Genomic DNA, 27295 nt, shown 5'->3' with positions numbered 1-27295 from the left:
GTTTGTTGTTACCAGTGTTGTTCTTTTTCAGACAGTTGGGGGGGGATTACATGCAGGTGTGTGTATGGATAGAAAATAAAATACGAACTAGAAAGTGCTATTAAAAGATATTGTTCCCTGTTGCTTTTTACTTAACAAGGCTTTGAAATTAGAAGTCTCAGGTTTCATTATGGATTCATGGCTATCTTCAGTATGTTTCTAGGCAAGTTTGTATCATTATTCCTCTTAATGAGCCCATCCGTTGATCTTTAGGACTCTAATTTGACCACGCAGTTTAATTGTTCCTACCTCATTTATCTGCACAAGACTTAAAGAGTGGCCCCTGAAAGAACAATTGCAACTAAGGGTTAGAGGCACACTTACTGTTATGCTGGTTCCAGCAGCATCTCTACCTTTAGTTTCTCAAAACGGGTACATGACGCTAGTCAAACTTGGCCCCGTTTTACTCTTAAAACCTTGTTGGATCAGCTCCAGTGTTTTTCTTTAAATTCAGCTTCAGGGAGGTTTCACAACTGATTGGTAGGTTGGCTCAATACTTTGCTGTGGTGGGCCTGAAAGATCTGAAGGGAGGTGTGGCCAGCTGTCACTTCAAAATGCAGCCAGAAAAACCATTCTCCTTGCTTTTGAAGCAGCGTGCCCACAGCATAAGTGATTTCACTCAGGGCAGAACTAGAGATTACAAGGGTCACTACTTCATGTGTCATGCTAAATTGAGGGAGCAATTGCTAGAGAGAATTGACAGATGGGATGGGGCTATTTTTAATTTATTCTCCCCCAGTTTTTGAGGGGGTGTTTGTGTATATGGGAAACCTGAGGAACGCATCTACAATGGAAAATCAAGCACAGGAATGCCCCTCTCACATACCAATCCTCCCCACAAATGCCTCTGTGTTCCTATATTCTTGGCAAATTAGTTTGGAAACGTGATTTTGCCAAAATGGTCCAGCCCTTAGTAGCCTAGCTCATTTGAGTGGGCAAAACTGAATGTCCGCAAGACCAGGGACTCAAGGGCTAGAGGGAGGATGTTCCACACACAAATCCTGTCTCCCAGGATAAACATCATGGCAAGGGGGAGACCATTTTGGGCCCATCCGTTTAGACAGTGAAAGAGCAGCTGTATAGGAGCTTGCTGCCCCTCCCCTCCCCAGAAAGAACACTTGGCTCCAGTTGCCCTAGGAGTACAGGTCCAAAGGAAAGCATGCTCTGATGCTGTCCATCAGCAGGCAGACGTCAGGGCTCCTGGACTGCGTGTGAGTTATATGTTAATAATAAAAACTACTACATCTTGTAAGCTGCTTTGAGAATAATTCTATTGAAAGACAAGGTAAAAAAATCCTAGTAATACAAATCCTTAAAAAGAAAAATATTCAAAATGATAATTCATTTGGGTAGGAGCTGAAATGCAGCCTTTAGCTGCAATCCCTTTCATGTGATAGGGCTTTGTCCTTTTAACCGCACAGCCTCATAATATTTGAAATACAACTTTTAAGCTGATTACAGTGACTTGTGTACATCTGCAAGAATCAAATTTAGACGAAAGCCACAGTGTCTATATAAAGCTAAATACTGTATGCCACCGAGACAAAATAAGAATATGCTTTTTAAATGGTAATTCTCTTAATCTCTATTTTTATTGCTATAACCATAATCATATACAACAAATTGTGTCCAGAATTCTTCCATTCTTATATTTCCTTTATGTAGGCTTTTGAGATTAGTTCTCCCACCCCTCTTTCAAAATATGTAAAATACCACAGAAGCAATTATGGGGCTTGATTCCATAGTAGTTCAGCAAAATCTGCCTCTCTTCAGATGGAATGTTGCCTAAACACAGTTTGCAAGTCTGTATCCAAACCACATATCTTTCATTATGGATTGCATCAAGCCTTAAAACCACAAAGCCATCAGTGCACATGTTGGAAGAAGCAGGATGGCGTCTGGCATTCCAGCCTTACACCCAAGGCTCCTCTGCCATTACAACCATTGATCGCTGTTCATCTCTAGAATATTTGCTACTTAGCAGCTGAATATATTATAGCCTGTAGAAATGGATCTTCTAGCTTGGATGAGAATCTGTGGCAAGTGGTGTGGCTTTTCTGTACAATTCTGAAGTGGAAAAGGTTCTCAAATTTAGGGTGATTTGTATAGGGAAATTTACACTAGGAAGTTTTCTGATGCTTTGGAGAGTGATCTAATGTAGCATGTCTATCTTACTTTTCTTTAAGTAAACAAGGCTAAAACATTTGATCCTTCCAGTCTTGCCTAATACTGTATTTGCAGTTGGCATCCATTCCTTGTTATGGATGGACTTAGGAAAAATAACAAACTGGAAAAGTTTCCACTCTACATCACTGCTTGTGCCCCTCCAGATGTTGCTAGACTCTTAGCTCCTGTCATCCCTGCCCATTGGTTGTGCTAGCAGAGGCTCAAGGGAGTTAACTATTTCTGGAGGGCAATATGTTGGCTACCCCATCCTAGTCTAACGTTTTGCAAGAGCAGGTGGCCCAGAGAGGCAAACGACAATGCTTAAGACTGCAATCCTATCCCTACTTACTTGGGAGTAAACCCCATTGAATTCCATGAGAATTCTGAGTAGCAGTGAATAGGACTGTGCTGTAAATGCGTCTATAAGACCTTTCCAGACAGTGTTTATTGTACAGCTAATGTGTGAGTGTTTCTGTGTGGGGTATTGGCTTGAGATTAGAGATAGTAATTCATTGTGCAAACAAGGTGTTCAGTTCTGATGTGGAGGATTCTCTTGCTCACCCCACTCTCCCCTTATCCATGTGAAGCTGATTCCCAGTCCATCTGTCATGAACCACCCTGTTCAGATCTTGTAAGTTCAGGTCTGTGGCTTTCTTTATGGAATCAATCCATCTCTTGTTTGGCCTTCCTTTTTTTCTACTCCCTGCTGTTTTTCCCAGCATTATTGTCTTTTCTAGTGAATTATGTCTTCTCATGATGTGTCCAAAGTATGATAACCTCAGTTTCATCATTTTAGCTTCTAGTGATAGTTCTGGTTTAATTTGTTCTAACACCCAATTATTTGTCTTTTCGCAGTCCATGGTATGCGCAACGCTCTCCTCTAGCACCACATTTCAAATGAGTTGATTTTTCTCTTATCCGCCTTTTTCACTGTCCAACTTTCACATCCATACATAGAGAACAGGAATACCATGGTCTGAATGATCCTGTCTTTGGTGTTCAGGGATACATCTTTGCATTTGAGGACCTTTTCTAGTTCTCTCATAGCTGCCCTCCCATCCTAGCCTTCTTCTGATTTCTTGACTATTGTCTCCATTTTGGTTAATGACTATGCCGAGGTATTGATAATCCTTGACAAGTTCAGTGTCCTCATTGTCAACTGTAAAGTTACATAAATCTTCTGTTGTCATTACCTTAGTGTTTTTGACAAGCTGGCTGGCTGAGGTGGCTCCTGCTTTGCAGATTGCCTGGCTTTTTGCGGGTCTTGAGTCATGTGCCTGGGAGAGAGGACTCAGAACCAAGTGGGAAGACGTGAGGGCCCCCCGATTAGTGTAGTGATGGGTAGAGGGAGATATGGCGTTGTGAGGAGGACTTGCCAGGTAAGGGAAGTAGAATCCCCAGCCATTACAAAAATGCTATCCACCTGATTTTGCTACCCTTGGAAGGGATAGTGAATCTTTTTCAGCCGGTGGGCTGCATTTTCTTCTGAGCGACCTTCTTGGGACCACGTGCCAGTGGTGGGCGGAGCAATGAATGGGAGTTTCACCTTGGTACAGAAGGCTAGTTTCTACACTCACACCTCCCTCTCTATCCTCCATCTAGGCAAGCAAGAAACATTATCAAAGTTCAAGGGCACATTTCAGCCAGACAAATAGGCTCAAGGTGGGTGCAAAGCAGGGCCAGGAGGGCGGGAGTGTGGCTGGGGAAACAGGTGTGGCCTGGGAAAATGCCGAGGTCTAAATAACAGAGGTGTTGAGGGACGCATTTGGCCCCTGGGCCTGTGGTTCCCTGCCCTAGAGTCTCTCTAGGTGAAACATTTTAGCCATTCTTGACAGTTACTCTGGCAGTACTTCTACCTCTTGTATTCTAGGGGGGAGAATAATCCTCAGTATTAGTATTCCCCTCTGAACCGCAGGATAATTAAAAACTAGAGGTTTTGTTTATTTGTTTCCTGCATTCTGGGAGGAAGGGTGAGAGAGAAATTTTATAAATAAATTAATTAAATAATAACATAGTTTATATAACGAAAATTCTCTGAGTGTCTCATGAGAGCAACAAGGCACCCATTAATGTACAATATAAAAACAATAAAAGCTGTATTATGATGTTGTAGATGCTATAGTAAATTAATTTAAAACATACAATAAAAACACAATTTAAAATCCAGTTTCACAGCGATCCTCAATCACTAGGCTAGGGCTGGCTAAGTTGGCAGGGAGGTTAGTTTGTTTGAAAAAATCAGAGTCACCAGGTCTGAAAGTAATCAGGTGGTATTGCTTGTAAAGAGTGTTTCACACAGGACATGTCATCATAAAGTCCTTTCCCAGTAGCGCATACAATGTTCATCCTACTTACAATGGCCAGAAAGCACATTTGGTTTAAAATTGAACACAGACACGGATCAGGAGTGTTCGCACAACCACACAAATGAGAAGTGCCTTTGCAGTGTGTGAAAACACCCTTGCGACCTGCGCTCCAGCTCTTGGAGCACCACTGGCAGGGCTAACCCTACCACCGGACTGTGAGGATGCTGCTCCAGGCAGACCTTGACTTTGGGGGACCGAGGCTCTATTTACAGTTCCGTCTCAGGCAGCAAAATGTCCCGGGCCAGCCCTCGCCACTTGCTCCTTCTTTCCTGCCCTGTGCGCCTCCATTGCTGTCTGGCAACCAAGAGAAAGAGGGCTCATCCAAATGGAGCGGGATAATCCACATTTTCCATATCCGGTTTGTCATCGAGAGGACCCATATTTCTTCTCGCTTTTCCCCAGCTCCGCCCATAACACTCCCCCTATCAGCCAATTGGTCTGCAAAAATATGTTGTATGCTCCTCTCCCCCTTTGCAACAAAGCACAACAAGGCGCATGCGCTTGAATGTACGAGCGTGAAAGTTTGAATTTCCTGATGGTTTGGTAGTAGTGGCTGTAATGGAGTTCCTTGTCGCTCACCACTCTGGAGCAGCGCTGGCCAGGGTGTGTGTGTCTCCAGGTGCCCCTGACCATCCAGGGGGATTGTGGGCAGTGCAAGGGATCAGCGCTTGTAATCCCTGGGCGAATCCCCCCATAACCCTTGGGCTCATTCACTGCAGGGTTCAGCCCCAGTCCGTTATGCAGCTAGGTGGCAGGAATGCTGCCCCTGAGGGAAGCAAACAGCCCCCCCCATGGGTGTCCGCTCTTGGCTCAGGCAGGGAATGCGGGCAAACAGCCCCATGTGCTGCTGTGTCAATCTGCGCTGAAGCGACCAGCACAGGCTTTGCGGTGTTCCCTCTGATAAAAGAAACATACAAACCACTTATATGTCTATAATTCCTGTATTTTTGTTTGTTTGTATTTGCGATATTTGGCAAAACCAACTGTATGCTTTTCTACTTTTAACGTTTCTGGAGATACACATGATTGCAATTCCACTTATTTCTCCAGAAGAGCACGTAATGATGTGTCATGTCTAGGAAGGTAGACCACCAGTCTCTATGGTTGCGGGTGGCTGAGACGCTCTAGCAAACCACTTATATGCCAATAATTCCTGTGGGTTTTTTGCTTGTATTTGCCATATTTCGCAAAAGCCACTGTTGGGCTGCAGAACCTGAAGCTGTGGTTGAAATTGATATAACTGGAAGAGAGTAGCCTTGCAGCAATTTCAAGCGAAATTGACTAAGGGTGCATGAGTGTTTGTTATCCAAGAGGAAAGCCTCTATTTCTCTTCTCCCCCCCTCTCCCTCGACTCTGGATGCCTGGAAGCAAAGACCAATATGTTCAAGAAGGGCATTTGATGCGCGGGGGGGGGGGAGGTGGAGGTTAGGCAAAGATAAATATTTTCTCCCTTGAAAAAGTTTACAAACAACCACAATTGCAGATCTCACCCTGAGCGGCTGCCCAGTTTGCAGGCTGGCTAAAAATTAACGGCTGTTGCCGCTTCTGCACAAATGCGCTTTTTTGCATCCGCACAGTAGGAGTTGCAGGGCCTCCCCCAACACCACACCATTGCTCTGATAGGTTCCTTTTTCCCAGGCTTCCCCCCGACATTAGTGCACATGCGCAATAGTGGAAATATGTGATTGGCTGAGAATGAGGGAAGGGATATGGGGAACCGCCCAAGAACCCCTCATCAAACGCCCACAGCTGTAAAGTCTGCAGTATTGCATCTGAGCGCCTGAAGGTACAGAGGATGATTCCCACTTTAAAAAAGCAAATTGCATGATTTGCGGTATTGCAGGAGCGGATTTAACCCCGCGAAAATGCGCAAAAGCGCGTGGCGTCATATGGACGACCGAAAAATAATGAAAACACAAACGGATCATGTCACACATTTTACAGTCGTCTGGATCAGCCTAGAATCCTCTAGGCAACAAACCCGCGCCTCGGCTTGAAGTGAACTCGAAGGCTCAACCAGCTGCAACTGGCGCTGCCAGCAGGCAGGGGGCGCCCTAAGCATGAGCCGTACTCCGAATTTAGCGGTGGCTTCAAAGCGAAGCCGCTACGGCTGCGAAACCGATGAAGCTTAATGGCGTCCTTGTGCTCCGATTAGTTCTTTCCTTTCCCTCCTCCTCCTCCCACCCCACCTTCTTCCTTCCTCACGGGGAGGAGAGGAGGGGGCAGAAGGAAAAAAGAAGCAGCAGCGGCAAACGGCGCAGACTTCGCCTTCGCTGGGAAGAAAGGAAGGAGGCGGCGGGGATTCCACAATACGCCAGGCGCCGACACCCTTGAAAGGCAGCGCGGGAGACTGAGGAGCGAAGGGCACTGCTTGGTCCATGCAAGCGGCGGCGGGAGTAGCAGCAGCAGCAGCGCGCAGGAGGCGCCCGCTTGGAAGAGGCAAGAACGGCGGCGGCGAAGGTTTTTCCTCCTCCCAAAAGCATCAGCAGAAGCAGGGTAAGCACCCCCAAGCCTCTTTGTGTCTGCTTCAAGGCGGCATCCGATGGGGATAATGGGCTCGCTCGTGTGTTGCTAGGCCGCTCTCACCTCCCTCGCTCGGCGGCACGAGTGGCGGCTTGGCCACAGGCAAGGCGTTTGTATTGCGCGTCCACGCACACACACATGTCATATAGGTATAGGTATGTGTGATGTATTTCCCCTGCCTCTTCATCCCAACGATGCTGAAGGCGGCGGCTGCTCGGCGGGCGAATTGTACAGTTGTCAGCACATGCATAGGGTCCAGCTAGAACCAAGTAGCACCGAAAAAGAGGCGCGGGTGGGATTTTTCTTGAGGTAGATTTTAGGCCTCATAGATTATTGAGGCAGAAAACACCTTCTTAGAAAGTTTACATTGCCCTCCGGGATTGCTGGAAATGCAAATTTTGGGTGCTTGCTCCATTGCTCACTCTGTGTTTGTATTATGCACTCTGTAGGGTGCTCTGGAGCCTAGTGGCTAATGGATATCCTTTGCTGTTCTCTTGATTATATTCAGTGGAGCACATTGCACAGTGCCATGACGGTGTGGCATTGGGTCACACCAGTCAAATTCGTGTAGGAAGTTTGATTGGGCGGTCTCTTACCGGCCTGTATTTCTGCAACATCAAATCTCCCTGGAAAACTCTTGTAGAGGCGAAGAGATCACAGAGGCGTTGATTGAGTTCTTGTTTATTTCCATTGATGCTTTTCAATCCTATGGGCAATGGAGGCTGGTCTATTAAGGCAAATGTGGCACTGCCCAACGAACCCCAGTCTGCCCTCAGCCATCCCCCCACTTGCCTTCCTCCTTCTCTGTCTCAGTGTTGCCATTACAGAACTCAGTAGGGAGGAAGATGGGGACAAAACCAGAATGACTTGGCTCTGCTTGTCATTGGCTCTGGCTCCACCTACAGTTTGGGGTCCCTGCGTCTGCCCTACCAATTCCAATGGACACCTGCCACCGCTGGCTGTGGATTTGGGATGACGCACACATTTGGTGCCATACTGTTAATCAGTGGCAGGTACAGATGATTGTGGAAGTACTGTATTGTATAACTATGTCAAATGGACATAGTTATGTTCACTACCCCCCCACACACAATTTCATATAATTTTCGACTTCTCTCCTGTTGTCTTTTGGCACAGCTACATTTAACATCCTTACTGGCTTGATGTTCCTTTTACAAAGTCCTCCTCATGGGGTGCTTTTTTGCTTAATGCTTACCCCACACTCAGGGGAGGAAGGGAAGTAGAGTCCTATGAAAAGACCAGAGGGTGCAGCCAACATCCACAACTGCCATTACTTAAATACACAGGCAGAGACTTGGCATCCCTTTGGCTGGGGAAGGAGCAGCGAGAGCAATCTTCTAACTTAATCCTTTCTGCTGACAGATTTTCTTCAGGGGAAAAAAGGGCAAGATCTGACAACCTTTGGGCATACAGTAGGGCCCCGCTTTAGGGCGCTTCGCTAATGTGGTGGTCTCAATTAGACGCAATTAGACTAAAGCCCCAATCATACGGTGCTTGTTCTGCTTTTACGGCGGTTTCCGGGCATCACTTGCCATTCTATTCAATGATTTCCGCTTTTCAGCAGTTTTCCCTTTTCGGCGGGGCTCCAGACCTTAACCCGCCGTATGAGTGGGGCCCTACTGTAATTGAAGGTCTGAGTATGTTGGGAGGGCTGGTAGAACAGAGGGAGAAGTATTGGGAGATTATTTAAGAAGCTTTTGGAGCGTTTAAGCTTGGGGTGGGTGAACGATTATAACGATGGGAGATTCCCCTTTGTTGCTTTTCTGACTGGACAATATTTTGTCACTCAGAAGGGTCAAGGCTGTAAGACAGCGCTGGGAAATCTGACACCGTCCAGATGTTTCTTCGTCCCATCATCCCAGACTATTCACCATGCTGCCTGGGGCTGATGGGAGTCCAATAACATCTCGAGGGCCGCAGGTTCCCCATCCCTTCTGCGTAAAATAATCAACTTCTTTCATTCTTATACCTGTGTCTATGTTTGGATGAACTGTCCCTTCAGAATATATTGGCAGAGCAGCTGCACCTGTTGTCCTTTTGTCTTATGCTTATGGGTGAAATGGAGGTTTGTGTGTAAATCAACTTCATCACCAACTTGGACAGGGCTAGTGGATGGGGAGAGGAGGGGAAGGTGGCTGGCTTACATGTGTGAACCTGCTTGTTGTGATTGGGAGGAGCCAGATGGTGGGAGCGTGGCTGGATTAATTAATGGAATACAATACAATACAATACAAGGAAGGAATCTGGTTTATGGAGTATCAGGTTAACAATTTGGGAACACTTTGTAACGCATGTTCTCATGTTCAGTGAACGTTGTGGGCAGATATTAAATCGTTTCCCTTTCTTTTGCGACATATGCATTGGGCACGTCACAGAAGCGGTTTTCAAAATGGTGTTTTCTTTTGAGTATAAGGGTGGAAGGGGGTGAGGCTTTGGGTGCAACCCCTTCTCCTGCTTCCTCTTTCAGCTGTAATTATGTGAATGGTAAGCCTTCCTGTGTTGCTGATGGGATGCCCTGCTCTTCAAGTTCAAGCCTACTAAAATGGCTGAAGATTATGTATCTAAAATTAACCTAGGAAGAAGCAGCAGAATTTTTTAAGTCTTAAGTGTGGGAGGAGCTGTATATTGTATCCCACCTCCTCCTTCAGGCTGCAAAACACACAGCAGCCTCTTGCATGTTTTCTGAAGAAGCTCCGGTCATCTAATCCAAAGGCCGAACAATGACTATTCCACTCCCTCTAACTCTGCTACATGGATAGGCTCATATGCTATTCTTGGTATACTGAAGCTGCTGGCAGGAAATGCACACAAACTGACCCGGGACACTCATGAGTTTGCTGCAGGGAAGCTGAAAGGAGACAGATTGAGACAGGAGAGATGGTACCCTCAAATATGCTTTCATGTACTGTGCCAGCAGCTCTAGCATTTTTCCTTAACCTTGTGTCACATAAAGAGGCTCAGAGTGCGATCAAAAGTGTAAGAAATAAAACAAAGTAAGGCAACAGGTATTTCAGAATTGCTGTATGCAAGCTTTCAAGTTACAGAGGTTTCTTCCAGTAAAGGTGTTCAGTGTAAATGATAAATCAAAACTGAGAAAAATATATGTATAAATTACATTATATTTGGGCTATATTTATTTATAAACTCATTTATAGACATAACCTGCACAAGGCAGCTTACCTATAATAAAAAATGCAATACAGTTTAAAGCAGAACTAGACTATTTAAATGGCAACAGTACATTATTTAAAACATAGGCCAGTTAAATGAAACAGCAACTAATTCAAACAGCTAAAAAAGCTATGCATTTTGAATCAGCGATTTAATTTTAGATAAATTTAAAGTAGTTTTTTAAAGCCCACTTTAAAATTTACAAAGTTGACACTATCTGCAGTTTTGGATGAGACCTGAAACTTTTGAGTAACTAGTTTGTGAATTCACTGGGTGTCTTGTCCTGAGAGACACCTGACATTGAAAACTTCTGAATTTTAGCTGTTTCGCCTGTATTTGTCATAATTTGGCGGAGTTCTTTTTGAGCTTAAGTGCTGAAACCCTATGTCTTTTCCATCTTGGTTTATACTTGGGGGCATATTTCATTAATGTCATGAGTCATCTCAAGCTATTTCCAATCTCGTTACATCATAGGAATCTATTTTATTCCAGCAAACCTTCCACTCTAATAATACGATTCTCCACTGCTGACCTTTGCCCTTTATGTCCTTTAGAATTCTTGTTCTGTTCTGATTCCCTGCCATTTCCTGATACCCCCACGAAGCCTTATGGGGGTTATACGAATCCTATAGTTCACTCTTAAAAACATTTCCCTCCCCACCCCTTTTACTTTTTTGTTTTCAGTTTAAACAAGAACATCTGTTGAGGGTTTCTCTCCTAATTATCTTCATCAAAGAAAGAACTTGGAGGGGGGTGGGAATCACAGATGGAAGGAACTTTGCTGGAAATATTTACAGCATAATGGAGTTAAATCTGTATAAAGAAGGAAGCTCTATAAAGGCTTTCTTGTGCTCTAGTGTGCAAAATGATCTACAGCTTCTCAGTACAATGTCAGGATAGTTGTACCTTCCAGTACAGGGGCTGAAACAGCTCTTTTATAAAGAGAAAAATTATGAGATAAAAAGCATCCTGCAGTGTTAGCTGATAAAAAGGCCACGTTTTCTTTTTTTGCCCTGGTAGGTGTCATTGGCTTTTACAGCTCTCTGACAGGCAGACTTTTCCTCACATGAAGATGCATGTGTGGCTAAAGCTGCACCTGCTACATTTCTGCACCCTAGATAGGTGTTAAAAGCCCAGCAGTTCTGTCAGGAAACATTTGGCAATCTTGGCTGCAAAAATGAAAAGTAAAAATACTAATTGTATTGCTCACACACTAATCACTTATACTGGTGTGATCTAAATTTCTTTTTTAATGGGATACTAGTGTTTGGTTAATTGTACCCTTAGGCATAATGTGCATTTTGTCTGCAGTCCTCAAATGCACACTGTACTTCTGAATTACAAGGGAGAAACGGGCTATTTTAAGTGGGTTAGGGAGGCCCTCAGATACATTTCTTTAACAGGAATTATTTGTTCCATTTTGGGAGCACCTTCTCTCTCCCCCGCTTCCCCCCTCAATGCATAGAAACAGCTGGCATAAAGCACAATAAGGGTGGGCTTATGGAAAAAGTAGATAGTAAGCTTGCCTCACCAACCATGTAGAACTCTTTGAGACTGTCAGCAAATATAGAAGGAACAACCCATTGGATATGATACGTGTGGACTGATGTGCCCCCCCTATCAAAAGCTCCTAAGTAAATTTAGCAGTCTTTGGGTGAGGGGATGGATTCTCGCGTAGATCAGTAATGGATTAAAGAAAAGACAGGGTGTGTGCACAACTCTCCATGTATTTTGGTTTTGTGCATGGCACTGAGGCGTAGCAGTGTGTCTAAAAGGCTGTTTGTTCAGAGTTTCACATGCAGCATGGGCCTGCACGCAGCTGCCCCCACCTTTAATTTTTGGAAGGGAGAACGTTGTTTTAGTTGTAATTGAGTTGCCTTTTTTGGCAACTGCTTGCTTGTTCATCTCAGATTATTTTATGAGCTAATCGCCATTTTTGTGATATAAAACAGCCATCTATCTTTGTTTTGGCTACTTGTCCTTCTGGATTGCTTGTTAAATGCAAAGGCCAGTCTCTCCAACATAGCTTGATTCAATCAAAATACTGACTTATGTGTCTCGGAGTACACCAGAGTAGCACATCAAAAATGCTGCTATATTGTTTGAGCTGAAGTAAATGGTGCATTTATAGTAATATTTGGACTTTTTGTTTTATAAGATTAGGGCCTTCAAACCTCTTTGTTTTGCAGTACTTTTTGTCAAAATGCTCCAGCACCACCTATTTAGTGAGACTGCTTTTGGATTTTCCTAAATTAAAAATTATATTTAAATTAACTGGTTTGAAAATTGCATCCATTTAACAAAACTTACAGTATATCATTCCCAACTTTTTATAGCGGGAAAAAAGGAGCCCTGGCTGCTGCTTCTTTTCATCTATTTAGGACTTTTGGTACAGTATGTTCTGGATACTTTTGCAACCATTGTAACCATAAATGGCTCAGTTGCTCCATCAAAAGCGACTGGATAATGTCTCGCTCAAGAACTGCCCATGTAATCCATTCTTGTTGTCTCCCCAAAAAAGCAGTGCAAGAGAGAGAAATTTTTAAAAGCCCAGATATTAGCTGCATACTTCCAAGCTCCAGTAAACTACAGCAGAACAGTGTGTCTTTTCAAGTCCAGACTTTTAGGAAATGGAAGCTCCAGCTTGGCTGTATCTTTAAATAAATGTTCCAAAAGTGTGATTTTTGGAATGCAGGAGGTATCAGCAGAAGACTACACTCAACTGGACAACGTCATCACCTCATCTCATGCATGATCTGCTCAGTTCTGTGAACATGGGGTGAACAACTCTTTTCTGAGGTCTGCTTCACACATGATTCACATGCATCCCTTGATCTTTCTGTCAGTTCTTATTTGATTGACTGTTAAATGCCCAAGTCCACTGAAAAAACAGCATTGTGATGATAAAACTTTCCTATCAGTGATGATGGTCCACTCAGACATGCAGGCCATCACTGTCATGAAGTAAGGAGCATATGTGTGGACCTGACTGGAGATATGTATCAATCTAGCTAAATATCCCTTCTCCAACTTTTGGAAAAGTCTTCTGTTTTGTTTACTTAGCTGCTAGCCATCAGAAGTGCATAGAAAAGCTACTGCATGTCCAGTTTCAGGATTTGGAATTCACCTGCTGAGTCTCTTGTGCTGGATTCTTCTGAACAACCAGTGTCAGGAGCTAAGAGGGTTAGACTGAAGTTGGCTCTGTGTGTAGCAACTCTGTATTATGAGCAACTGGAACTGTGGCTTGAAGCAGCTTCCCCGGAACTAAAGTGCTCTCAGGACTGACCCTGCCCACCTAGGCTGGCTATTGGACAATCCTAGATAGGAATAGATAAATAAAAGGCTTTCTGGTTGGCCAGAGGCCTTGCCTCAACAACAATGGTTTTCCTGCCTGTAGTATGTTTTGGCTTGCTCTTTGGTTCTGATTCCTGGCTTTGACATTTACTCATAGCTTAAGTCTCACCCCCTCCCAAAAAAAACATTCTCTAGCCCAACTCTTGACTCCTGGTTTCCATTTCCTGACTCCCTTCTCACAGGTGCCTATGGTTCAGCCCTGACACAGCTGGTAAAGAGGGTGGTGATTTCTAACACATCCTTTGAGAATTGTCACTCAAGAGAGAACTATTTATTTAATTTTATTTATATCCCACCCTTCCTCTCAGTAGGAGCCCAGGGTGGCAGGACACTAGGAAGTGTGACACTTCCCAGGAGAGACATGTCTGTGCTTCAGATCCAGGTTTGCTAGGACTTCACCAGAGATGTGCTTCAAAGGTTATACATGGATACAGGATGCACATCCTCACTGATGCTTCCTCTGTCATAATTTCCAAAGCCACACTTATCTTAGATAAATTGCAGTATAGATAAACCTTGAGTTGGGTGCCACCCAGCAAAGGGTCTTTGTGAGTTCTGCACTGCAGTCAGCCTAGCCATAAGTGATGTGCAGATGTCCTGTGCTTTTCCTACCCATAAAGGCTTACCCTGGGCTTAGCAGAAGCAGGACTTTATCTGTAGCCATCTGAGGTGCCAGCCTCCAACAAAGCCATGGAACCCCCTGCCTGAGAAACATTTGTGAGAGGTACATCCAAGCCAGAGTATCTTCTGCAGAAGAAGTAGAGCTCTGTACCACCAAGAAGCTGGTTTCCTTCTGTCGATAACTCAGGCTTCTGAGTGCTGCCGTGAGACTGGATCAGTGTCCTCTGAGGTTCTATGAGAGGTGCTGGCAAGGTAGTATTCGGCTCCTGGATCTCTCAACCTTTGTATATGGGTATGTAATTCTAGTCGCATTCACTGTAAGCCAAGGTTTAATTTAGACACTCTCCATGCTGCTGACAAAATTGAACGTTCCTCAAGGGTGAGAGTGCAGAACAATAATTCCGTTGGGATGATGTGAACAAGACACCATTTTCTCCAGTGATTCAGTGAGGAAGGGGGGAGTCAAGGGAACAAACACATGAGCATAGAAAAAGAAAGCACCATTTATTATTCTGAGGGACTTCAGATGATTGGAGATGCCAGTAGGTGTTACATACATGGTGTCATGAAATACTGGGAAACTTTGAAATAAGCAAAAATTTAACATGTGTGGCCTTGTTTTATTCAGTACTGTAGCACATTTCCTGTGGCTTTCATTATCCTCAAGATGGGATGAATGGGATTCTGTTTTTAATGTGCCTTGGAACATTTACTCGTGAAGTATCACTGCCAGATACTGGCTGCAACCTTCAGTGGATGCCAGTCAAAGATACTTGTGTGTGTGCAGCAAACTTTCCAGACTCAGTGCCAAATTGCTTTTATGCCATACAGGATTTTAAAAATGATTTGACTTCAGTGAAAATAGAAAATCTCAAGAAAGCTTTGAGCCCCTACATCATGGGAGAGGAACCTGTGATCCTCTATATGTTGCTGGACTACAGCTCCTATCCCTGACTATTGGCCATTCTGCCTGCGGCTGATGGAAGTTGTAGTCCAACAACATCTGGAGGGCCACAGGTTCTCTGCCCCTGACCTACACAGTAACTTTTACAGGTATGTTGGTGGCTTCTGGTAATCAGAGTGGCAAGCTCCTGCTGCTATTGTTACTTGACACATAGCAGATCTTAAAAAATAAAATAAATAATAAAAAAAATTAAAACACACAAATCTCCTAGTTAGAGGCAATGAAATCTGGAATTCCATAGTGTTAGACCCACACCCCACTGCTGAATATTTTGGGGGTCATTCGTATGTGACTGCATACACCTTTGGAATGTTAAATTCAGCCCAATTCTGCATAACTGCCTGGCTGTTTATAAAATAATCACAACGTGATTTGACTGCAGTTATGTTTGCAAAGTGAATATTTTTTTTGAAAGTGCCCTTAATATGGTTGAGAGGATATATTAGCACCCACTGAAAATTAATTTGCCTTAGTGTGTAAATGCCAGCCTCTGCCACAAAAGAAGGCATACCAACAGAATATTAACCCACAACTTGATAAAATCACTATGTGGTTATATTTCCACATCAAAAACAGTCAATAGAATTTAATTTATTTAACATAATTTGCATATACTGCTTAATTGTAAAAACCTCTTAAGTGTTTATATAAAATACACAGTAAAATTATAAATAAAAGCCAGAAGTTAAAAACAAGTTCTCCTAAAACATGTCAAAATATAAATAAAATTAGGAGTTAAAAATACACATTGTAAAATAAAGCTGCATATTAAAATACATGTCACCTGTTCACATCTGGGTAGGCTTGCTTTCCCTTTAGATCAGGCTTGTGGAGTTGGTACGCCAAACCTTCGACTCCTCCTCTATTTTTTTACTCTCCGACTCCGACTCCACCCAAAATTGCTTCCAACTCCACAGCCCTGGAAAGGGCTGTAAATGTCTTTTTAAATTGGAACCTCTCATAGGAGCATTTTTATCGCTGCCTGAATACAGTAGGGCCCCGCTTACCAGCGTTCCGCTAATGCGGCGGCTTTCCTCCCCTCTTTTAAAGCCGCTTTTGCGGCAATTTGTGTCGTTTTCACGCGACACGCCCCATTAAAGTCAATGGGGTTCCGCTTTACGGCGATTTCCACTTTACGGCGGGGGTCCGGAACAGAACCCGCCATATAAGCAGGGCCCTACTGTATGCGCTGATCTTGGCATCACAGCATTTGTCTTCATCTGGGTCCTGTGTCATACACTGACACACAAAATGTTTTCCATCTTGAGTTATGGTGAAATGCTCAACTACAGCTAACTTCATGGGAAGCTTCTTTGACATTTTGGATTTATATTTTTAAAAAATTGTCAATCAAAATTTATTTTGAAGCTGGAGTTGGTACATTTCTACCAACTCTGACTCCACCCAAAATTGCTTCCAACTCCACGACTCTGACTCCACAGCCCTGCTTTAGATCATGTTGCTCTTCCATCCCTACACACTGTCCCCTGCCGTACTGGATGAGGCATGTATGCTTGAGCAGAGCTTGGAAAAGTTACTTTTTTTGAACTACAACTCCCATCAGCCCCAGCCAACATGGCCACTGGATTGGGCTGATTGGCGTTGTAGTTCAAAAAAATAACTTTTCCAAGCTCTGTGCTTGAGTCATTGGGTCTGCTTTGCCAAATTAATCACACTACAACAGAACCTCAACCTTCTTTTTGACTAATGGCAGACTTTTATCAATTTTAAAAAGCAATGAAATGGATTGAAGAGCTACGATTGATGGCAGAATAGTTTAGGATCTGTTTACTTTTTAGTAGAGACAGTGGGAAGATGAGTGAGTTTGTTACCTCTGGAATGTCCTTGTTGAATGAACATGTTGAATTTGTTGAACATGCGTAAACCTAATTGGTATTAGGCATGGCAGTTGAGAAGCCTGGTTTGATTCATTCTCCCTTCAAATTGACAATTTCCCAGCATTTACAGGTGACACAGGCTTGTAGATACGTTTTTTAAAAGTCACTATCCAGGATTCAGTCAAGTTGCATCTTGATTTTCCTCCAAGGAGTTTAAGATCAAGTATATAGTTCTCCCGCCTAGTTTTATCGTTCGTACAGCCCCGGTGAGGCAGGTGAGGCTGAGAGATGATGACTGGCCCAGTGAGCACATATCCACACAGTTGTGTTAGCTAATTACCTGTGGCATGTTGATGACCTGAAAGGGAAAAGAAACTCTCTTCCATTTATAAACCCTTCTAGGCCTGGTGGAATACTCTCCTCACCACAAGCGACCAGAATAATGGAATACTCTTGCAGAATAGAGGCAAGGAATTTTAGAGCCATGGCACACTGTGACAATTGAAGCCTGTTTGTTTCTGGTTTCTGTGGGGTGGTTGGCTGGGGTTTTGGGAGTATTTGCTTTTGCTGTTACTATGATAGCCCAGTGAGGCTAAGAAGGTAAGTACCAAACGAATGCCAAGTGAGATAGTTTCAGATCCCAACAAATTACAATCTAAAACCAGCCAGGGCGAGCTTAGGACAGTGGTACATTGAGGTGGTGATTTGCTGGGATTAAGATCCTTGTTCTCTCACTTGCCATCCAATCCGGTTGCCTAACCAATAGTGCAGAGCGCCTGGTTTCTAAATTACTTTAAATTTGACGCTTCTGCAGTTGTTACCTGAATGAGTGGGAAGCAAACTTCTAACCTCAGCCCCTAAAATAAACTGTTTTTGTTAGCATGTACTGCATTTTCCCAGTCTACTCAATAAGTGACGTAGATGTCAATAGGACCGGCAAGAAATCCACCAGTGTTAGAAAGCTTTCACTCACATTTTTAACTGATTACCAGATTAAGGAATCAGCAGGGTTTATTTTCTTTCTGCAGATGGAATTTGGCAGGAGACTCTGCATTTTTTTAATCCCAGGATTCAGTTTACTTGCCTGAGTCATCACATCTTTCTTGCCAGAATTAGAACTGCCATCTCGGAGCCAAATTTATACATTTTGCCTTGGCCTCATGTTTTTTACTCCCAGCTACCATTTCCCCTCTGCAAGTCAGAAGGTGTGATATGTGTTTATAGAGGGGTTGGACAGACAGGCAGAGAGAGGCTTTCCCCTGCAGCCCAGATTCCAGACCCATGTTTCTGTGTCCAGTTCTCTCTCTCTCTCTCTCTCTCTCTCTCTCTCTCTCTCTCTCTCTCTCTCTGTGTGTGTGTGTGTGTGTGTGTGTTTGGGGGAGCTAGGAAGAAAATTAGAGGGCAGCAGAAGGGTTAAGGTCAGCCTCCAACTCACTGCTTCTTCCATGCAGATCAAGCCCTCTTACCCATAAGTGGCCACACTTATTAAATATACTAGGGTGAAACAGAAAGTAGTTCCTCCTTTGAAAAGTAATGTTGTGCTTCCTGCTATTTCTTTGTGTTACAGCAGTGGTCCCCAAACTTTTCTTCTCATGGACCTCTTGAAAACTGTTCAGATTCTTGAAGGACTACTTAATGATTTTCCTGCCTACTACAATTGTAGTAATTGTAATGTGCTATGCTAGGTGAGATATGATTTTTAACTATTTTTATTGCTGCTTTTGTTTCGTGTATTGTATTTTATTACATTATAACTTGATTTCTATGGCATTCAAAGTGTAATACAATAAAATATAATACAAGAAATAAAAGAAGCAATAAAAATACAGTTAAAAATTCAATATAAATATTAATGCAGACACATTGTGGACCACCCAAATGAAACTTGTGACCATCCACCGACCACAGTTTTGGAATCCCTGTGTTAGACCATAATAGTCCAGTGCTGAGCAGGCTGAACTTTGCTTTTCATCATATATAATGTTTTTTGACTGTTCTTATATGATTTTGGGGTGCTGAATCCAAAGAGTGCCACACTCTAAACCTCGGGGAAATTTTACAGTATTACATTTGAATCTGAGGCAATGCAGATAACTGAAACAGCAGGTCAGAATTGGACTATCTTCACAACTGATTTACAACTTTATAAAGTTACTGCCAATTTAACTTTGGTAGACTGGCCATTACTTAATAATGTCTTATCGAGGCTGGGAGGCATGCACATGCTTATATCCTTTGTTGGTTGTGTTGGTACACTAATGAGTCGTAGGGGACTAGAAGACATTCTAAAGTGTGCTTTTGCTGGGGTACCAAAGCTGCTTTCAGGACAGAACTTTCTTCAGAATGTGAGAGCCCTTAGGATGATCACAGAAGAAATATTGCGGTGAGTTATTAGTGATCTCCCAGATGCAGGTATGAATTATGTGGTGGAACTGATTGATAAGAAGTCTGAAATTAATCCTGCTTGCGGGCTTCCCCCAGGCATCTGGTTGGCCACTGTGAGAACAGGATGCTGGACTAGATGGGCCATTGGCCTGATCCAGCAGGCTCTTCTTATGTTCTCATGTTCTTAATCAGACTTCAAAGCTATGGGTTGACTGCTTTCTGAAGCTTGTTTTTTTCATGATGAATTTCATCCATCCTGAGATAGAAAGTGATTGGTTACTGCATTTATATGCAGTAGAGTCGATGCTCCCATATTTCTTAGCTGCAGGGCATGTCAATTATGCTCAGTATAGGTCCTACTACTAGAAAACTGCAAAGGTTTTGTAAGTTGCCTCCAACACCAGGTGTACTGCAGCACACTATAAATGAGCACGCCTCCAAACAGCACTGTGGATGTATGCCCATTTAGTTAGTTCATCTCCAGTAGACACTCTGGATTTTGGATGGGAGATTTTATCAACCACAGCGGAGGAGTACACACATTAGAAGCAGCTATGAGGTACCTCTCTAGCACCTAACACGGTGAATCTTATCAGATGTTCATGCACCAAGGGTTGTAGTCATGCATTAAAGTCCAGTTAGGGTTTACGACATTCTGCACTTGCCAAGGGGAATGCAGTAGTGAATGATCTGGATGACAGTGATGAAGATATTTGTGCTGATACTTAAAATTAATAATGGAAATAACTATACTAATTTAATTCCTAAATAACAGTAATAAAAAACCTTCTAATGTTTAAAAATAACATCTAAAATTGTAAATATATTGTTGCGTGCCACCCCAATCTCCAAACAGTGAGATTTCTTGGGGTCCCTGCACTCGCCCTGGGTTTGGTTTCCTTGGGAAGGTCAGCGGAGACTGTGGTGTCTTTATGAAATATGGTTTATTTATTTACACACATTCCAACCTGAGCTTATGATGGAGGGGTTCAAGGCATCAGCAGTCTAATATTCAGTTTTCAGTCAGTGTTACAGGAGGCATCCTAAAGCAGTGGTGCAGAGAGCCAGTCTCTCTGACTGCCTCCAATTCCCAGCCTTTCCCAGACACACTGAAATACACAAGCCTCTCCTTGGCCCCAGAAAGGGGGGAGGGAAGGCTCTCTTGAAGAGTTTCAATGACAAAAGGATCTCCCTGGCCCGTTCACCGGTTGCTGGGCACCTGATAGACCCATTAACCCACCTGTCCACCCTATTAGCTTAACAAAGAAACTCATCTGATCAGAGTTTCTCACCCCAAGGCACAGCATTCCAAATCAGAGGCTGGAAGGGGACTCATAGGAATTATCCATTTCAACCCCCAAACTCACAACAATATTAATAAATGCTGTTTTTTAATTGGAATTCTGCATTTTATTTGAAGGTAGGCAACATTTGTAACACTCCCGGAAAAGCGCCTCCCCAACAGTATCCTTGGATCCACCACTGATCAGTGTCCTCAAAATTCTTAAATAATTTTGAGATGCTTATAATCCAACTTGGATGAGTCACACAGTTGAATAAAATGAAGTATAAAAGAAAACCAAGAAGGTTTAGTCTGCTATATTATGAAATTTAGAATTGAAATTGTGAAAATTCCCCAAGGTTTAGAGAGTGGCGCAGTTCGGATTCAGTACCTCAAAATCATAAGAGGATAGTAAAAGAAACTTTACATATGATGAAAAGCAAAGTTCAGCCAGAAAATGGCCCTTCTGCCTCGGACAATAACTACATTTTATAAGGGTTCTTGTTCCTAGTAAGAATGGGATCCTGCTAGGGTTGCCACTTTTTGTGCAGGTGTCTTGTGCTTTTAAGTGATAGGGAAACTTTACATGATGATTTTTTTCTTCATAATGCAGCTGTTAATAGTGTGGGAACTCCATTATTTATTTTAAAAAATGACAAACAGAGATATCTTAAAAGGGCAGCGTAGCAGGACTTAGGCACACTCTTGCACAGGTTTAGGCTGAATCCTACACACACTTACCTAGAACTCACCTTGAACTCAGTGACACTCACTGCTGAGTGCTGGATGGACTTCATGCCACAAAGTATTCGTGTAAATTCTTCTGATGTGTGTTCTTAAGTTCAAACGGATTTAAGAGAATTTACTAAAACAAGTTTTCTATAGGCAGAGGCTAAACAATAAATTAAAAAGTGCTAGCTGGCAAATGATGCTAGCTGTTTGCCAACTTTGTGTCCTTTTTTTTAAAAAAAAAACCCTCTGGAAAGAGAAGCTAAATATAGAAAAGTTCCTTTGGCAGTGATGTGGAAATACAACTTGGTATTTTTATTTGTCAATTTTAACCTCACATGTGCAACACACAAGCGTTCCTGGGTTGGCTAACAAAAAGAAAAAGACAGCGGGAGGAACGAGAGTGAGAACAATACAATAAATCACAACTCAAAAAAAACCAGAACAGCAAATAAAATACAACAGATAAAAATATGTAACACAATCCAATGCATGTCTACTCAGAAGTAGAGATGAGAGAGAAATTAGATTCCATTCGCATTTGAAGGCAAACCAACCTAATTTGTGCTTTCTGAAACAAGACGCAAACCAAAACTCAGCTATCTGAAATTTGCACTAATCTGAATTTTGCAGAGCAGTTCTCCACTCAAGTGATGTGTACAAATATGTGTATACTAATGTGTGCATAAAAATGGGTATATTAGTGAAAATAACATAGAAAAATGCATTCAATAAGAGGAAGTTGCTTTGCCAAAATGTGTATATTAGCAACATTGCATAAAATGAGTATATTAGGAGAAATTCACTGATGAATTTTCATGGGGACTTTTAGAAAAATTGCAAACTGATATGGAAATGTAGAAAACCAAATTTATGATTAGAAAAATGAGAAACTGAAATTGAGAGATTCACCCATGCGTACTCAGAAGTTAGTTTCATACTTCCAGGCAAGTTGGTATACAATTGCAGTCTGTTTTCCTGGCAGGGACTCTGTATCCCTGTTTTATCCCCTAGATCTCTCATACCCTGACTGCTGTGGAATAAATCCAGATTCCAGCTTGCTTCAATAAGCAAGAGAAGGTGGTCATTGAGAGGACCAGCGGAGGCCAACTTTTCAGTATGTCTCTACAGCTATGCCTTTTAATAGCCACATGGTGCATAAGAATTCCTGGGTAAAACTTTTTTCTGGTGTGGGGATGAACATTATCACATGCTAATTGCTGTAGATCACACTGTTTTTAAAGACTTAGTTACAGAGGCTGGTTGAAAAGTTGGCAGCCTTAGACACACAGGATCTGGCAACTCTACAGTTTGGTTTCATAACCATGAGTGATTATTTGCAACCGCTTTATAAAAATTGAGGCTGTTTATTTACCCAGGTATATAATGGGCTTATGATTGCTATCCTTTGCTGGATTAGGGTTTTTTTTTTACCACTGAGGAGCAGGATGCTGAGGCTTTCAATTTTTTTTCCAGAGGTCTAGAGCCTAGATGTGGGGTGGGGGGGAGAGAAAATGAGAATAATCTTGCATACAGTCTTTCAAAGCAGGATGGGACTATATTAGGTGGTTCCCTTTCTTTCTTTTTTCTTACTTCAAGTCGTCTGATCTAATTTGAACTACATGTTCCAGGTTGCACAAACATTGTTTTTGTTTTTGTTGATTATTTTCACACACTGCTAATTGTTCAGTAGGGTTAAAAAGCAGGGGATTGGAGTAATTTTTTCCACACAGGGCCGTGCTTTGCAAGAGTTGCCAATCAGTTTCCTGGCAGGCATTCTGTGCCTTAATACTTGCCTGGCTTTTAGTAATTTAGCAGGGAAAGCAGTTTCCCATGACTTGCTCTCCAGGCCTAGAAAAGTTTCCCCCGCTGAATGACTGCATGTCAGGCAGCTGTTAAAGGTACAGGAGCTCTGCCACCCATACAAAAAGGTGGAAATTGGCATTCTCTCCCTCGTTCCTGCCCAAATGAATGGCTTAGATTTACTCCTACAAGTGCCACCTTTTTCTAGCAGGTGCTCTGTGCAAGGTGTCACCTTACAGGTGCAGTGATGGCAAAGTTTCACTCTCTGAAGCTGTGCTCATATGACTGCAGCTGATAAAGGCATCGGAGCTGTGTCAGAAAACATGGTTGTAAACAGTTCCCTGAAGCCCCCTTTGTTTTGCGTAGCCCCCTTCTTAAGAGGTATGGGGAAGTGTGAGTCATTCCTTCGCTCTGGGCTTTAAAGGTACAGTCCTATACATGTCTACTCAAAAGTGAGTCCCACTGCGTGTAATGGAGGGCTTACTCCCAGGTAGGTTGGATACAAGACCTGGGAAGCCTGGCTTCATTCATGAAGCTTATTGGGAGACCTTAGGCTAGTCACTGTTTGTCAGCCTAACCTACCTCGCAGGATTGTTGTGAGGATAATATGAGAAGAGGGAGAACAATGTATGATACCTTGAGTTCCTTAGAGGAAAAATGGGATATAAATGTAGTGTATCATCTCCTGCTTTTCCCATGTTGCATTGGTAGGAATTTCAGTTTGCTTGTGTTCATATCCTATATGCTCTTGGCTTTTCTCTACCTCTCTTATAACACATGCAATGTTAATATAAATGTGTGTGTATATGTGTTGGTACCCCTTTAGCATTACATTTAGGAAGGCAGCCCAGCACCCCCTATTTAGTCTATCAGTAAGATCAGGCTGTTTACATAATTACTTCGCATTCAACCTTCACCTGTTATTTCAAGATGATGCTCCATTTAAAAACTTTTCTGGAAGGCAGATTTCACAGTGATGAGAGATTAATTTTAACTGCACTTCATGTTAGAGGTTTAGCTTAAAATGAAGCTTTGACATAATACCTCAAAGACTTGCAGATCAAAGCATTGGAATGTCTCTGCACACTGTAAGCTGGTGCTGAAATATTTTCGCCAGCCAACTCACATTTCATTTAAATTATCAAACAGCTCCACTTCACAGTTGTGCATAAATCCTAACACTTCTGTCTTGTTTCTTACTTTTGATCATGTATTAGCCCTCGTCGTATCGTTACTCCAAGTTTTCCTTGTTGTTTGTTTTTGCTTGTCACTAAATACAAGACGGTTGCTCTTTTTTAAACAATGCTGCTGCGTCTTTCTTCATCTGCCCTGCTCTTTGCTAAGATCATTTATGCTGAATAATTTAATTCCATTTTACAAACTGTTCCAACACACAGCTCCTGTTATTACTGAGAGCCAGCCTAAGTATTTTAGGTGCATGTGATCCTTACCGGGGGGGGGCGACTGTACCCACTATATATAGAATCTATAGATATTTATTTGGACTAGCCAGCAATCACAAAGAAGTAAGGGAGCATTTGAGTTTCATAGAAGTCTTGATCAGGCTTGATTTTAAACTGGGGTGCACAGAAGAGAGAGAGATTACTGAGAGTAGGTGTGATGGAAGTTCTGTTTCAATAGGTTAGGCTTCACATACTGATTCTGGAAATTCACGGTCAAACTAGATTAGACATGAAATGCTTTTCCATCTCTTTAAATGGCCTTTTAAAAAAATCACTGCAATGGGAAGCACTGAACAGTGATGTGTGATTTTTCTGGGAGAAAATTCTGGAGAGGAGAGGCTGACCTTAGTTTTTTAAAAAAAAGTTTGAAAGGAAGGAAATGCATTTGGATATTTCTTGTCTCATCTAGTTTGATGTTGAGGTTGCAATTCTAGGCATAACTTACTGGTAATTAAACCCATTGAACTCTAGGACATTGAATAACATGCTCTGTGACTGGGCTGTAAACAGATTATTGTGCCCATTGCAAGAGATAAGGTGTAAGACCCAGTAGGGCAGCGCACTAGTGCATAATAGGGAACAAATAAATCGCCCTTTGCATTTTGAAAATAGTTTAATCCCCCCCCCCATTCCCAGTGGAAATTGTTTTTCCCCAACCTGCTATTTGCATTGGGAAATTTTCTTTGGTGCCAATATTATTTACCAGCTGGTATTTATATTGCAGAAAAAGATAAATTCACCCAATTAACAATTACATCTAGTCTGGGTGTATGAGCAAGGAGCAGGTGTACTGTACTGGTTGTCTTAACTTTATCCACCATCTGGCCCATTAAATGTGCCTGTTCAGGAATCAAAACCTGCCAAGAAGTCTCTCGTGACCTTGTTATTGTGGATCTCTACCTTAGGTTTGCCCCTAATTTTCTAGGCCCCAAGGCCTTACAAAGTTTTGCTTTTTAAAATTTTGTTTATATTCAGCATGCTGTCATCCTGGTCACTTTCTGTTAAAAAAAATCACACTTTGAAAAGGCCCTTTAAACCCTACTCCTTGCCTCCCTTTTTGACCAATGCTCAGTCTGTCCTGTACTTTGAAGACATTCCTCCCAAATATGATGGAAACTGCAGGAAGGACTGGTAAGCTTAATCAAGCAGATTCTTGAAATGTGGGGGTCTTATTTAAAAACATACATGTACACAAGATGTTCAAATAAGTTGGTTGCTTGTTTATTCCTTAATGTACTCTGAGTAAAGAAGATTGTAAATAGCTTCTCTTACTTGCTGCCTGGTGTGTTTTGGTAGATGCTTTTGGTATATGCATTCTCTTCTGAAAATGCATCATAAATGCAGGGTATGTAAATACAAAAGGAATGGCTTCAGGGTAATCGCTCTCAAGACACACAAGAATGGTGGCATCTGATGCATGCTGAAAACTCATGTGCTTTATCAAAGATACAAGGACTTGTCATACATATAAATAGCCCCTTTAAAAAGACTTGCAGAAAACAAAAATGCTGAATGACTGACAGGCAGTATCGGTAGCATTTCTCTCTCCCAGTGCATAATACTAAAGGATCTTTAACTTTGTTTATAGTGAGAGCTGATTCCTACAACCAGTGCTTTTTTGGTTAAAAAAAAATGAGGTGCTGGTAATCAGACCTTGATGAAAGTACCGTGGGTGCCATCACAAAGTGCCATGAGCAGCAAAAAAGAGGGGATGGTGCTCTGTACTGGTGAGTACCAACACAAAAAAGCACTACCTAAAGCTATTTTTTAGTGACTTTATGTGCCAGAAATCAACTTAACCTGGTCCAGTAAATCCAGATGGTAGTGCAGGAAAAGAGAATGTGATGGAAATATATAGTGCCTGACAAAAGTTGACCCCTGACAAATGCTCTCATATTACTGAATTACAAATGGTACATTGTAATTTTCCACAGGTAGCCTGCCATCACTCTGGGCTATCACTGCCATCTAGCGTCCAAGGCAAGAAAGCACTGTAGATAAAACCTGGGCGTCCAGCCCCTCCCACTCCAGTTTTCATTCTTGCCTCGTCTGAGACGTTTGGATACCTACAGAGCGTGGATAAGTTCTCTCTCTTCTTCTTTTGCCTTCTTAGATAGTTTTGTTTGTTTTCCTTTTTGGTTGAGCGGCGACTGCTACTCCTCCCCCCCCCTCAGTTTTTGGAGTGGGGGATTGTTTGTTTGTTCTTGCCCCCGTTTTTTCTTTTTTCCCTGCTTGCTTGTTTTTTCCCCATGCTTGGGTAGAGGCGGCCGCCTCTCCCTCGTTGGAGGCCGCGGCTGCGGCCTCTCCTCCCCCGACCTTACTTTCTCCGTGGCCTTGCCTCGTTTCCCCGCGGCTTCAGCAGCGGCCTGCCGTTTGCAGCCGGGAGCCTGCGGCTGCGGCCCTCTGTTTGGGGAGCGGTTGGCCTTGGCGGCGCTTGGTTCCGACTCGGAGGGGGTGGCGAGTAGGACCCCCCCACCAGATCGCTCCTGTGATCTTTTTCTCCCCCCTGTGGTTTTGGAACTGCGGGCATCCTCTTTGAAGCTTTTCTTTTGCCGGCCGACATTTTAGCT

At 42.8% G+C, this 27295-nt stretch overlaps 1 protein-coding gene across 2 annotated transcripts in view; it reads left to right on the top strand.

Annotated features, from left to right (window-relative positions):
- The first annotated feature begins 6619 nt into the window (after positions 1 to 6619).
- RNF144A (ring finger protein 144A) overlaps positions 6620 to 27295 on the top strand; it is an 84832-nt gene continuing 64156 nt past the window's right edge. The window contains exon 1 of one of the 2 annotated variants that reach the window (XR_009762149.1): positions 6620 to 7067. Coding sequence is in view for 1 of the 2 variants with exons in the window: in XM_061622833.1 (XP_061478817.1) it covers positions 6950 to 7067 (118 nt within the window). In the remaining variant the exon portion in view is untranslated. The remainder of the gene's footprint in view (positions 7068 to 27295) is intronic. The other variant, XM_061622833.1, reaches the window with a different exon arrangement.

Source organism: Rhineura floridana, chromosome 4, assembly GCF_030035675.1.
Source record: "Rhineura floridana isolate rRhiFlo1 chromosome 4, rRhiFlo1.hap2, whole genome shotgun sequence".
NCBI classification, from domain to species: domain Eukaryota; kingdom Metazoa; phylum Chordata; class Lepidosauria; order Squamata; family Rhineuridae; genus Rhineura; species Rhineura floridana.
Note: the sequence above shows the minus strand (reverse complement) of the source record. Positions and strands in the feature narration are given on the sequence as shown.